Source organism: Helicoverpa zea, chromosome 26, assembly GCF_022581195.2.
Source record: "Helicoverpa zea isolate HzStark_Cry1AcR chromosome 26, ilHelZeax1.1, whole genome shotgun sequence".
Lineage (NCBI taxonomy): Eukaryota > Metazoa > Arthropoda > Insecta > Lepidoptera > Noctuidae > Helicoverpa > Helicoverpa zea.
Genome location: NC_061477.1, coordinates 1,268,517 through 1,281,016, shown reverse-complemented (window position 1 = coordinate 1,281,016; position 12,500 = coordinate 1,268,517). Strand labels below are relative to the sequence as shown.

The 12,500-nt window shown below is 35.3% G+C and overlaps 1 protein-coding gene across 2 annotated transcripts in view; it reads right to left on the bottom strand.

Annotated features, from left to right (window-relative positions):
• LOC124642997 overlaps positions 1-12,500 on the bottom strand; it is a 66,049-nt gene that overhangs the window by 40,762 nt on the left and 12,787 nt on the right. For both annotated transcript variants that reach the window (XM_047181828.1, XM_047181829.1), the window contains exons 2-3: positions 11,590-11,692; positions 5,122-5,261 (exon numbers count right to left, since the gene is read on the bottom strand). In XM_047181828.1, coding sequence (XP_047037784.1) covers positions 5,122-5,261 — 140 coding nt within the window. In that variant the 5' untranslated portion in view covers positions 11,590-11,692. The remainder of the gene's footprint in view (positions 1-5,121; positions 5,262-11,589; positions 11,693-12,500) is intronic.

Below are 12,500 nucleotides of genomic sequence, written 5' to 3'. Positions count from 1 at the left end.
GATTTTATTTTGAAAATAATGGGTAGGTTCTAAAGGAGGCGTGTAAGGAGCTAGTAACGTTCCTCGTCCCCCGAACACCCGCATGTTGGCGCGCTACTTTCTTAGGAGATTTTGCGTTATGACATCTCCGCTAGTCATTTTGTTCTCCGGTTTTAGGCAACATTTGAACATTTCATACAATTATTTGAGCCAACATTTGGTTCCAACCATGCTTAGAGGGCATTTCAGTTTGAATCGGAAATAGTAGTACTATATGTATGATGCTTTAGTTTGAAATTACCAAAAAATACTGTCTTCAAATATTATTAAAAAATCGCGTTTTAGTACTTCAAGAGGGTATATTCAATTTCACACACACACATTTATTAAACTTTTAATAATACGAAGTAGTATCAACATTCACTAACAGTGGATTTCTGTAAACTATCCATGGTTTTGAGATCGAATTTTGAAATTGGAAAGTAATAGAGAACCTGTTTTTTAGACAGCAAAAGAGGCGAGAACTATTAAGTAAAACCTAAAAAAGATCGCGACGGATGACCGTTTTCACCAACAATCTCTCAACGTTTCCCTAAGTAAGTGTCACTTAGTATAAGGGCTCCCCCAATAATAAAGGTTATAAGGGACACTTTGGTGAAAATGAAATTTGTATTAAGTGTTCCCTAAATGCTCTTAGGGGATCCCCACATGTAGGTATTTGTTGGTGAAAATGGGCATGAGTTTTTCAAAGTAGTATATGTATAGATATTTTTATATAAAAAGATCACACAAATATTAGAAAAACTGTGCTTTATGTTATTGAGTAAGAACCGTAAAAATCTTCAAGCCATTTTGTCATTTAGTTTTTTAGCAGTTCTTGACAGATTTTTTTACTATTTTTTGTTTGGCCAAATAATCAAGGTTTTTTATAGGACAACAATATAATATAAGGGCTTTCTTTTTAAATTTAAATTTCCGTTATCACAAAAAATTGGGAACTTGTGCAGAACAAAAATTGTTAGGCACCATCGTGAATCTTACCGCTTAATAATAGTTTTTAATTTCGTTATAAATGATCCATCAACGATAACGACTTCCATATTAACGGTAGATTCGGAACTGCAAGACAATTTAGAAAAAAAAAAACTAAAAAACCCGGTCAAGTGCGAGTCGGAATCGCGCATGAAGGGTACACACACACCATTATTTATAAAACAGACAAAAAAATCACGTTTGTTGTATGGGAGCCCCCCAAAATATGTATTTAATTCTAGTTTTCAGTATTTGTTGTTATAGCGGCAACAGAAATACATCATCTGTCAAAATTTCAGCTCTCTTACTATCACGTTTCATGAGATACAACCGTGGTGACAGACGGACGAACGGAAAGAGGAGCGAAAACGACTTCAATGATACCTATAGCTAAAACTTCTAAAAGTCTGACAAATATGCAAAAAATCGGCTCAGCCAAATATGAGATAATCGCGGTAGATATACGCGCAGGTCGAACTAAGACCACAGATTACTATAATAGTTATTATTAAGACCCTCTTCTTCTGAGGTCGGTTAAAGAACATCATATTTTTAATTATTGATAAGTAGGTAGGTACCTAATTAAAATCATTCTTCTTCCATTTGGTCCAAATCGTGCATTTTCTGGGCGTTTTTGCTTGATTGCTTTGCTAGGCGTTTCAAAAGTGATTATTATTAAAAAAAAGAACTTTAAAATAATAAATGGCCATCAAAAATATATCAATAATCTACCTATCATTCCCTAAAGTATATTGGGGTAGCCTTCCAGTTTAACCGGAGCTGAGTACCAGGGTACCATATGGAGCGACTGCCTATCTGACCACCTCAACCCAGTTACCACACTTAAAAAGCATTCTTAGATATTTTTATAAGCCTTTGATGCTAATAGAAAAAGAAAATGGTTATTAAGAAATTAAATATAAGTAAAAGTACATGGTGCGTTAAAATAAACCAAAGAAAAGAAATTGAGAACGGCAAAGAATAAGAATTTTAAAGAGCAACAAAAGCTCAAAAAATGGTTTAAAAAATAAATAGAAAAGCAAAGAAAGAAATAAAATACCCTCACCTGCTATGAATATTAAGATTATCTACTGTTTTAGTTACTTTAGCCACATTCGAGCTTGCGTTACTGTAGCTGGTGCTAGACAGAGACAGAAAATAAAAAACAACACAAAACAGAAAGAGAAGAAACATGCTGGTATGCTAGTATTAATGGGACAAGGTAAGAAAATCGTGCAAACACAGAAAAAGTAAAAAAATATATGATACTAGCTTCCGCCCGCGGCTTCGCCCGCGTCGAGTTCGGTTATATCGCGTTTCCAAGGGAACTCTTCAAAAGTCCGGTATAAAAACTATCCTATGTTCTTTCTCAAGGTCAACTCTATCTCTGTACCAAATTTCATTAAAATCAGTTCAGTGGTTTAGACGTGAAAGCGTAACAGACAGACAGACAGACAGAGTTACTTTCGCATTGATAATATTAGTAGGGATATGTCACCGGAAAGTAATAAGAACCGCCAGTTTATAAATTTCCTAGTTAAATTATGAATTTTCGTAGGGTTCTAAAAGAAAGGTAAAATTATATTATTTTACGCTCATATTGATCTCGTTATTTTCCGATGACATTTATATGAAAAAAAAAGATCGAATTAAACAAGATTAGTTGGCTGAGAAAATTTCACAAACTATTACTTCTTCATGCTTTATAAAAAAATAACCATTAACACCCAAGATACCGTGAAAATAAATTATACGTGCAACATAGAAATCTAAATATAAGTCATCACTAAAAATCTAAAAAATAACTTCCCTAGTTTCATGGAGAAACTAACCATAAATTAGTGGTAAAAAAGTAAGTAAGAGAACACTGCGTAATCTGATAATATTAAAACTTTATAACCATAACAATACCCTAGTTTATTTGATTGTAGAAAATATGCAAAGTTTAATGTATCCTTCAAAAACATAATATTTAATAATGAAACAGGATTGTTTATAAAATTATGAATTGTATGAATAACTTTGTATTCACAATTCCACATACCGGCATTGTTAAATGTTATTGAATTCTTTCTTACACTTTTCAGGTAAAAAAGGCTTAAGAAGCCGGTAACATAGTACATTCAATCATCTGCCTAGCCTTTTCCCAACAATGTTGTGGTCGGCTCTCAGTCTAATCGACGCATCTGAGTACCACAGCTTTACAAGGAGCGACTGCCTATCTGACCTCCTCAACCCAGTTACGAAGGCAACAAAATACTCCTAGGTAATACTGGTGTCAGACTTACTAGCTATACATTTATAGTCTGTTTTTTAATCTCGTAGACTAAATTGACACTTGCAAAATGTCAAACTTTCTAATAATTTTGCTAGCTCTGTGGTGCAGTGTTGTACTTACGATACCGGTTCGTTGAATCGTAACTTTTTACAATAAGTCATCCTGAAATAATGGGCTTATCCTTGATGATTACGCATGGCTTTGCGTGGTCAGATATCCCTGGCAGTTTGTAGCACGTCGTACAGCCATGTGTACGTACGTGAATTTTAAATATAAAACTTTGAATGAATATTAAATTCGTCTATTATAGATAAAAAGTTACGATTCAACGAACCGGTATCGTAAGTACAACACTGCACCACAGAGCTAGCAAAATTATTAGAAAGTTTGACATTTTTAACCGACTTCCCAAAAAGGAGGAGGTTCTCAATTCGTCGGGATCTTTTTTTTTTTTTTTTTTTTTTTTTTTTTTTTATGTATGTTCACCGATTACTCAGAGACGCTTCGACCGATTTGCAAAATTTTTTTTTTGTTTGATAGGGTTTACCTCCCAGGTGGTCCCATAGTCACCAGGTCAGGATCTGATGATGGAAACCCTGAGAAATCGAGGGCAACTTTCGAAAATCGTAGGCATACGTAGGGTAAAAACTTGACACTAAGGCGCATGTCTGATAACACTATGCAATGGTGAAGGCTTGGAGCTGACCTGATGATGAAGACCAGAGAAGGTCGAGGGAACTTGAACAATGAATGTGTAAAAAACTACCTCGTGTTTGGGCTTATTTTGTTCGTATTGACGAGACCTTTGCAACAGTGAAGGTTTGAAGCTGACCTGATGATGGAGACCAGCGAAGGTCGAGGGAACTCGACAATTGAATATGTAAACTACCTCGTGCTTGGGCTTATATTGTTCGTATTGATGAGAACTTTCCACTGCGGATATGACATGCGGATAGTGACAACTATGCTTGTCACTGAAAAGCTAAAAATAAAAAACTTTTTACAAAAAAATAAAACCGACTCCCAAAAACACTGAAAAGCAAAAAAAAACTATTCTTAGGTGCATCGGCCTAGAAGTCGGTGGCGTTATAAACTTAGTTACATCCATTAGACACCGACTTCTAGGCCGATGCACCTAAGAATAGTTTTTTTTTGCTTTTCAGTGTTTTTGGGAGTCGGTTTTATTTTTTTGTAAGTGTCAATTTAGTCTACGAGATTAAAAAACAGACTATAATTATTGACATAAAATAATTGTAGGTAAAATGTATTGTTTTTCAACCAATAAGTTGAAGAAAGCGAGTATAAAAAAAGAGAATATTTTTATTTGATGTCTTAAAAATATGCTTTGTCTAATTTACGCTGACATATAAAAATAATGACTGTTATAGCCCTGTCGCGCAACCGGGTAAAAAACTGCATAATTGTCATTTCTCAGGCTCAAAATTATCTGTGTTGTGGTACACAGATCACACAATGTGTTCAGTTGTTTCGGGTGAAAGAACGACATACAGAGTAACATGCCCATTTATAATATCAGTAAGGACTACGGATTAATAATGCATTAGTCTAGCCTCTACTTCAATAGCAGATAATTTTCAAATCAATACTAACTACAAGGTCATAAAAATCGATTATTGCAAAGCAAAGGCATATAAAAAATATATCGTCTAACTGAAACTATGCATTTTCTACGCTTATATAATTACTAAAAATAAATTGATGCATTATGATTGCTTCCCAACTTTCCTATATTTGGGTAAAATCAATCGTACAAGATACTGTTTTTTGTTACAAAAAAGTAGTTTTTTATAAAAAGTTTAAGTTAAACTTACCGCCTAGTTAAGTCCAGATCGGGTTCTCTTTGCAAACTGGCGTTTAAACTTAAATAGTATATAATGCAGAGTAAAGTTATTGTAAATATAATGAACTGACTTCTGCGTGAGCGGTACCATCTTTTTACCATCACCGACATCTGAAAAAAAAAAGAAAAAAAAAGTAAAAATAACGCCATTTTAAAAAAGTTTTAGATTTTGATTTGACAATTGAAGTTCCATCGGGTTATGAGAGTGAAGGAATAGTGAGTGCACTTGTGTCTGCGCAAATGCTTGTGCACTATAATATGGCCTGTGCAGCTGGCTGATCTAACATGAGAACAGCCACCGTGAACGAAATCGGCATTGGACGCCATCATTGTTATGAAAAAAAATATTACCTTCCAGCAAAACAATAGTAAAACTTGCCGACATAGCATTTTAAGAAACTTATAGAATAAAACTAACTTTATAAACACACTGTGTCGTGGCATACCGGCTTTAAATACAGGATGTTGTTTTACAAATATGATATCAAATATTACATACACATACACATATTACACGTTAAATATTACATTTTTATTCATCGATAACTATTACCTTAGTGGGTAAAGAACCAACCTCTCAAGTATGAGTGTGGGTTAGATTCCAGGTCAGGCAAGTACCAATGCAACTTTTCTAAGTTTGTATGTACTTACTTTTTAAGTATGGGATACCAATGACTGTTTCGGAGGGCACGATAAACTGTAGGTCGTAGGTACGATAAAATGCCAGAACCTACAGTTTATCAAAATACGGTATCAACCTGTATATTGCAATAAATAATAAATACCGTTTTACTATCGACATCGTCACTGGCTGTAATGGCTTTTACTCGTAAACAAAACATATTATATTCCATTATAATATATTTACGTAAATAAGTATTTACCACATGGTAACTGGAAGGCAACTGGTATAAATTAGTATAAAGTTTGTTCATCCATACTTGTATGCATGTCCTAATCCGACTGTAATATGTGGAAACGTCGTTGACTGCACGTTAACCTAATTTTATTGTAAACCTAGATATAAGAAACAATGTACAGTTGTTTGTTTTTCCCTAACATAATAAAATAAAAATAAAATAGTAAACAAAGGCTTTATAAGTACTTGGTTTTGCTATATACGATCATTGTGTGTTATAAAAAAACCGGCCAAGTGCCAGTCGGAATCGCGCACGAAGGGTTCCTGTACCATTGTTTAGAAAATGAGCAAAAAATCAAAAGTTTGTTGTATGGGAGCCCCCAAAATATTTATTTTATTTCAGTTTTCAGCATTTGTTGCTATATTGGCAACAGAAATACATCATCTGTGAAAATTTCAACTCTCTAACTGTAATTATAATTATATACAACTATTACGGTTCATGAGATACAGCCTGGTGACAGACGGACGGACGGACAGAGGAGCGAAAACAATAGGGTCCCGTTTTACCCACTGGGTACCGAACCCTAAAAATATAAAAAAATACAGGTCAGCATTTTTCGTGGTATGCGCATGGGATATACGATGATAACATTTACATACAGCCAGTTTCTTCATCAAAAGTTAAAGCCAAAGTAAAAGTCAAAGTAATGACTAAAGTTAAAGTAACGGTTAAATTCAATTTTTCTATGAATTTTGCTGTCACTTTAGCCTTGAAAAAACGAATTTGACCGTTACTTTAACTTTAGACATTACTTTAACTTTAACTTTTGATGAAAAAACTGGCCGTTAGAAGATAAAGATGGCAGATAGAAGAATATGGAAGAAGAAAACATGCTACGCCGACCTCAAATAAACTTGGAATAAGGATAAGAGGATGATGATACCTGATACCTGAAAGACGATACGAATAAGAGAAGAATGGAAGCGAAAAACAACAAATCACTTTGGAACAGGTTAGGAAAAAGACTTAAGAACTTTTTTTAACGACGTCAAAAATCATCAAATGACCCCTCCCACTGTGAGTTAGCAGCGGTGAGGGAGTGTCAGACTCTTACTGACTAAAAACCGTCGTCTTCCGTCGTGGGCTTTTTATGCACCGGGGCCGCGGTAACTCGAACTGGTATCATTGTTATGGACCAAGTGATAAATTGGGCAGTATACATAATGCCCGGTCATTATGAAAAATGCCCATTATGAGAGTGCCATTTGATAATAATTATTCAAATAATCAAATTGACCGGGCACTATACATATTGCCCGTGACCTTTTGGGCAAAGTAATACAAACATATTTAATTTTAATACAAACATTTTTATTGTTATTGCCATTTAATTTAAAATAAACTAAGTATCAAACGCTATGCTAGGACAAGTAGTCCAATTATTACTAGGGTGTGTTACCAGTGATGACTTACGGCACCGAAACGTGGTCTCTCACTATCGGCCTCATCTCAAAGCTCAAAGTCGCTCAACGAGCTAGGGAGAGGGCTATGCTCGGTATTTCTCTATGTGATCGAATCCGAAATGAGGAGATCAGAAGACGAACTAAAGTTACCGATATAGCCCACCGGATTAAAGTAAGTTGAAGTGGCAATGGGCAGGCCATATTGCTCGCAGAGCAGATGGCCGATGGGGTCGTAAAGTGCTGGATTTGAGACCACAGACTAACAAGCTAGACTAACGCAGCGTAGGACGTCTACCTACAAGGTGGACAGACGACCTGATAAAGGTCGTCGGAAGACGCTGGATGCAGGTCGCCTCCAACAGGTATCTGTGGAGATCTAAGGGGGAGGCCTATGTTCAGCAGTGGACGTCTATGGCTGAGATGATGAAAATATCAAACCACTTAAATAATCAGCCTCATGATTTGGATTAATTATGGAGGACTTCTGCCTTAAAAATTTACTAGTTTTGCATTTAAAAGTTAAGGAAAGTCATATTTAAATGTAACATAAAGTGTAATTGAAAAACAAAAATTTTACAACATATATTTGTTTTATAGAAATTATTTATTATTACAAAACAAAATAAACTAAAGTTCACATCTTCTCCAAGTCAAATGAAAATATCACCGCGTAAAATATAGCTTTTTTATCAAATTGCCCAACTGTCATGTAGCAATATAATAATGCCCGTGCAATGTGATAAATAATGAAGTTAAGATAGTTATTAATCACTTGGCCCGATAAAACTAGACATTATTCATAATGCTCGGGCATTATAAATAATGCCCGAATTAATCACATGGTCCATAACATCATGATTGATTTAAAAACAAAAAAGGTAAACAGAAGTAATATTAGATTGTCAAATACTGAAAAAAAAATCACATTGTATGTATTTACAAAATCATAATCTTTCTCTTGTGATTAGATATACCTACTACATATTTTTATATTAATGTACAATACTGTATCTATTTATTCAGTGACAATATGGTCGTGCATAACTTCACTATCTCATTATTATAAAACATATGCTAATGGGCAGTGCAACATACTTACTGATAAATGCAATATTTGACATGTTAACGATAATATTATAATATAAATCAGAAAACAGAAGTACCAGTTAAAAGTGGTACCTACATGGTACCAATTGTGTAAGTTGATTTCGTATATTATGCAGTCAAAACTGTAATTAATGACTTCTTATAATTCGGCCATTCAGAGAATGCGTTCCTGACACGTCGCGATTGAACTGACGACGTAACTTTGCAATGGCGTTGCAGTTACGATAAAAATATTTTTGCTGGTTGTTTACCGTTTTAACAATTGAGGAGCATTAAAACAACATTATTATATCAATAATCAATGAATGTTATAATTTTGTGCCAAACTGAGTGTCAAATAACTTGGTAAACAATATTTTTCTAAATCTATACTGCGCTATTACAAGGTTATGTCAGCGGTTTATATTTTGTAGTGCTGTGCTAAAAATAACAGGCAAGTATCGTAATCTGTTCTTATACAGTTATAATATAAAATAATACGTTTTGATTTTCTTTTTAAGAATTGGAAAATAATGGACTATAAGACTTAATTATAACGTTTATGAAATATAAAAATAAAACTATGACCAAACCGCATTTTTATACTTAGATTAAAAATGGTAACCCCAAATGGCGTTATGGGCCGCCATTTTGTGACGCTAAAACAGTCGTCCGTTGTCGTTTCGTGCGCATAGACCACGTTTTTCAAGTGTTTTCGATCTGTTTTTATTTGATTACCCGGCTTTTGTTAGACCGAGATATCAGGATTGATTCTGTTATTGATAATAATATAATTATACATGTAGGCGAAGATGATGATGAAGACACCACCTCCTCAAGCAAATCGGAGTCTGATTAATATTCTGTTCGCACATTCAATTCAATGTACTTGTAACAAAGAATAAATAAAACAATTTTATTATATGAATATTACCTTTTTTTGGTTTCCACTTAAATAACTAAAATATAAAACAAATGATTCCGCCAATTTAAAACGAAAATAATCTTAAAATAATGCGGCGGTTCATTTTGAAGGAACGGTAACGAACTCAGTGTTATGTTGTGCCCATCACTAGTCGTGACTAACTGATAGGTGTCAGGAACGCATTCTCTGAACGGCCGAAGTATAATAAGTTTTTTTTTTTTAATTATTGTAAAAAAAGATGGTCTTGAAATTACTTGTCAATAACTTATTCAATGATGTGCAGATGGTACTTACCATTTTAAACCTGTTTTGTTTAACAAAAATCTTTATTATTTTTTCAACAAAAGAACACTAAAAGCCTGAATGTCTGTGTAAAAGTATCGCAAAACATATATTTTAGGTTCAGACTCCACCAGCAAATGTAGTTTGTCCGAATTAAAAAGCATTTTTATTTTGATAAAATTTCCCAAGTCAAAACTCAAAATAATTTATTAAAACTTGGCTGCAAGCTGCAACACAGCAATTTACAAAAGATAACCCCGAAACGCCCACCCTTCACCACTTCCTATGTGTTTTCGCTGGGAAGAAGTGGTGCAACAAACTCCCCAGCAACACATGTCTGTCTGTAGGTTAGAAGAACTCTCAAGACTTTCTAGATGTTTTATATAAAGTAACTACTTCATAAAAGACAGCTTGATCCCTGCGACAACTGTCGGTGAAACCTCTATGAAGTCCTGAATTTCTCAGTAGCACATGAGTACTACAAACTGTACCTATCAAAGTCATACTTTGTGGACATGCCGACCTAATTTCTTCGTAGGGTTCAATCTATTTTTTATGGACTCTATATTTGCTTCACTTAACTGGAGTATGTTATAATATTTTTGCGTTCTAAACAGAATTGTACTGCTGTATTAATTACTCATGATGATGATGATCAGTAGGTAGAGTCAACTTGAGGTCAATGGTAACAGTTTTATAGAAAAATCGTACTTATTACTATTGAGTTAAGGTGCATGACAGTTACCACTGATGTGCAGTCTACCGTACCATTATCTGTCAGTAATGTGAACGCTTATTTTTTATTTATACACCTAAAATGATAAGACATCCCTATTAGGTACTTCCCTGATTAACTCGAACAGCCTCGAATAAGTTTTCATGATTACCTATACATATAAAATAAAAAGGAGAAACATGTAAAATAATGACCTATTTAGGTTTTTACAAAAATAGCAATGTAATGTGAATAAATCAAACCTTGATCACGTTATAATTTTAACGTATGTATGTTACTTAGGGTCAATTCCCACTGAAAGAGCAGCGGCCGGCAGCGGCCGTAAGAGCACGGACAATGTAAGAGCGCGGCGCGGCGCGGCCCAGCGCGGCGCCGCGCGGCCCGCCGCGCTCGTGCTCAATCCCTTGCATTTACGGCCGCTGCTCTTTCAGTGGGAATTGACCCTTATACGGACAAACAGCTAAACCGATGTGGATGAAATTTGGCCCAGAGACAGATGGAGGGCAGTACTTACTTCTTGGTATTTGGTTCTTTAGAGATGGGGGTAAAACCGTGGGAAACACCTATCATACATATAGGAAACCTAGTAAGTGCAGTAAATTATCATCATCTTCATCTTCCGAGCCTTTTCCCAAAAATGGTGTTTTACAAGGAGCGACTGCCTATCTGTCTTCCTCAACCCAGTTACCCGGGCAACCCGATACTCCTTGGTGACGCTGGTGTCAGACTTACTGGCTTCTGACAGTTCAATGACAGTAAGGGTCCGTTCAGATAGACCGGCTCGGAGAGGAGAGCAAATTCTCAATACGTTGAAAATGGAGTACTTAGTATTTGTAGTAAGGTTTATTTTTGCATGTGCACTGCTTTAGTCATTAAGAATACTCGAAGGCGCTCGGTGTGAAATAATAAGAGGAGCCGACCGGTTCCGATCGCGTACTTTTTCTCGGTCTAGCAGACGTTTGGCTCCGATTGCATGCTCTTTCAGCCGATCGAAGCCGATTCGGTCTGTGTGAAAAGAAAAATACGCGCCGATGCTCTCCGAGCCGGTCTGTCTGAACGGACCCTGATTGTAGTAAATACTTACTGTAACTCTGTAAGAATTCTCCTTCTGATATTCGCGCCAGGACAATGCGGTTTTCAGGCTGGATGGTAGGCACTGCCTGTCCCTCCTCTTCAGCTTTGTTTAGCTGTGAAAACAGAAAGGTATTATTCTTCAGGGTGTCCCGTAAATTATGGTAAACAGTCTATTTTATAGGTCCATTTTATTTGGCCTCTATTGTAATCTATACTAATATTATAAAGCTGAAGAGTTTGTTCGTTTGCTTGAACGGGCTAATCCCAGGCGCTAATGGTCCGATTTGAAAAATTATTTCAGTGCTAGATAGCCCATTACTTAGCTGAGGTAAAGAGGGAAAATTTTTTTTGTACCCTAGTTCTAAAACTGAACCAATGTGCAAAATTATTTCAAAGTTGGTAAACTAGAATATCCGTTAGTAGCAAAGGCTATACATATTTTATCCGGATACTGGAAGTTGTTCCCGCTGAACGCGGTTAAAACCGCGGGGACCAGCTATATTAGTATAGATAGAAGGATAGACAGCTATAGCTTCTTTTCTTTTTTACACACTCTATCTGCATCTTTTCTTATTCTAACTCTCCCATAACGGGTCTGCTGGAAAAGATTTCTTATGAAATAAGCTGTGCCTATGTACTATGTGTTCTATTTTTTCTTCTTGTCCGTGTTCTTCTGTGTGTGTACATAAACTATTAAATAAAATAAATAAATAAATCTTAATTCAAACAAAAGAATTAATGAATACAAGATACATGTCCAGACAGCACATCAACCTTCCTCAATCTGTCAAATGTTTTCAATAGATTTTCGACCTTATCACAATACTGGAAGGCTAATGTTCGATTGGCAAAAGGACAACATTCATTTCGTACCCAAAACTGAAAGTGCCGGCCAGAAGAAAAAAATAGTGGATTCTTGTA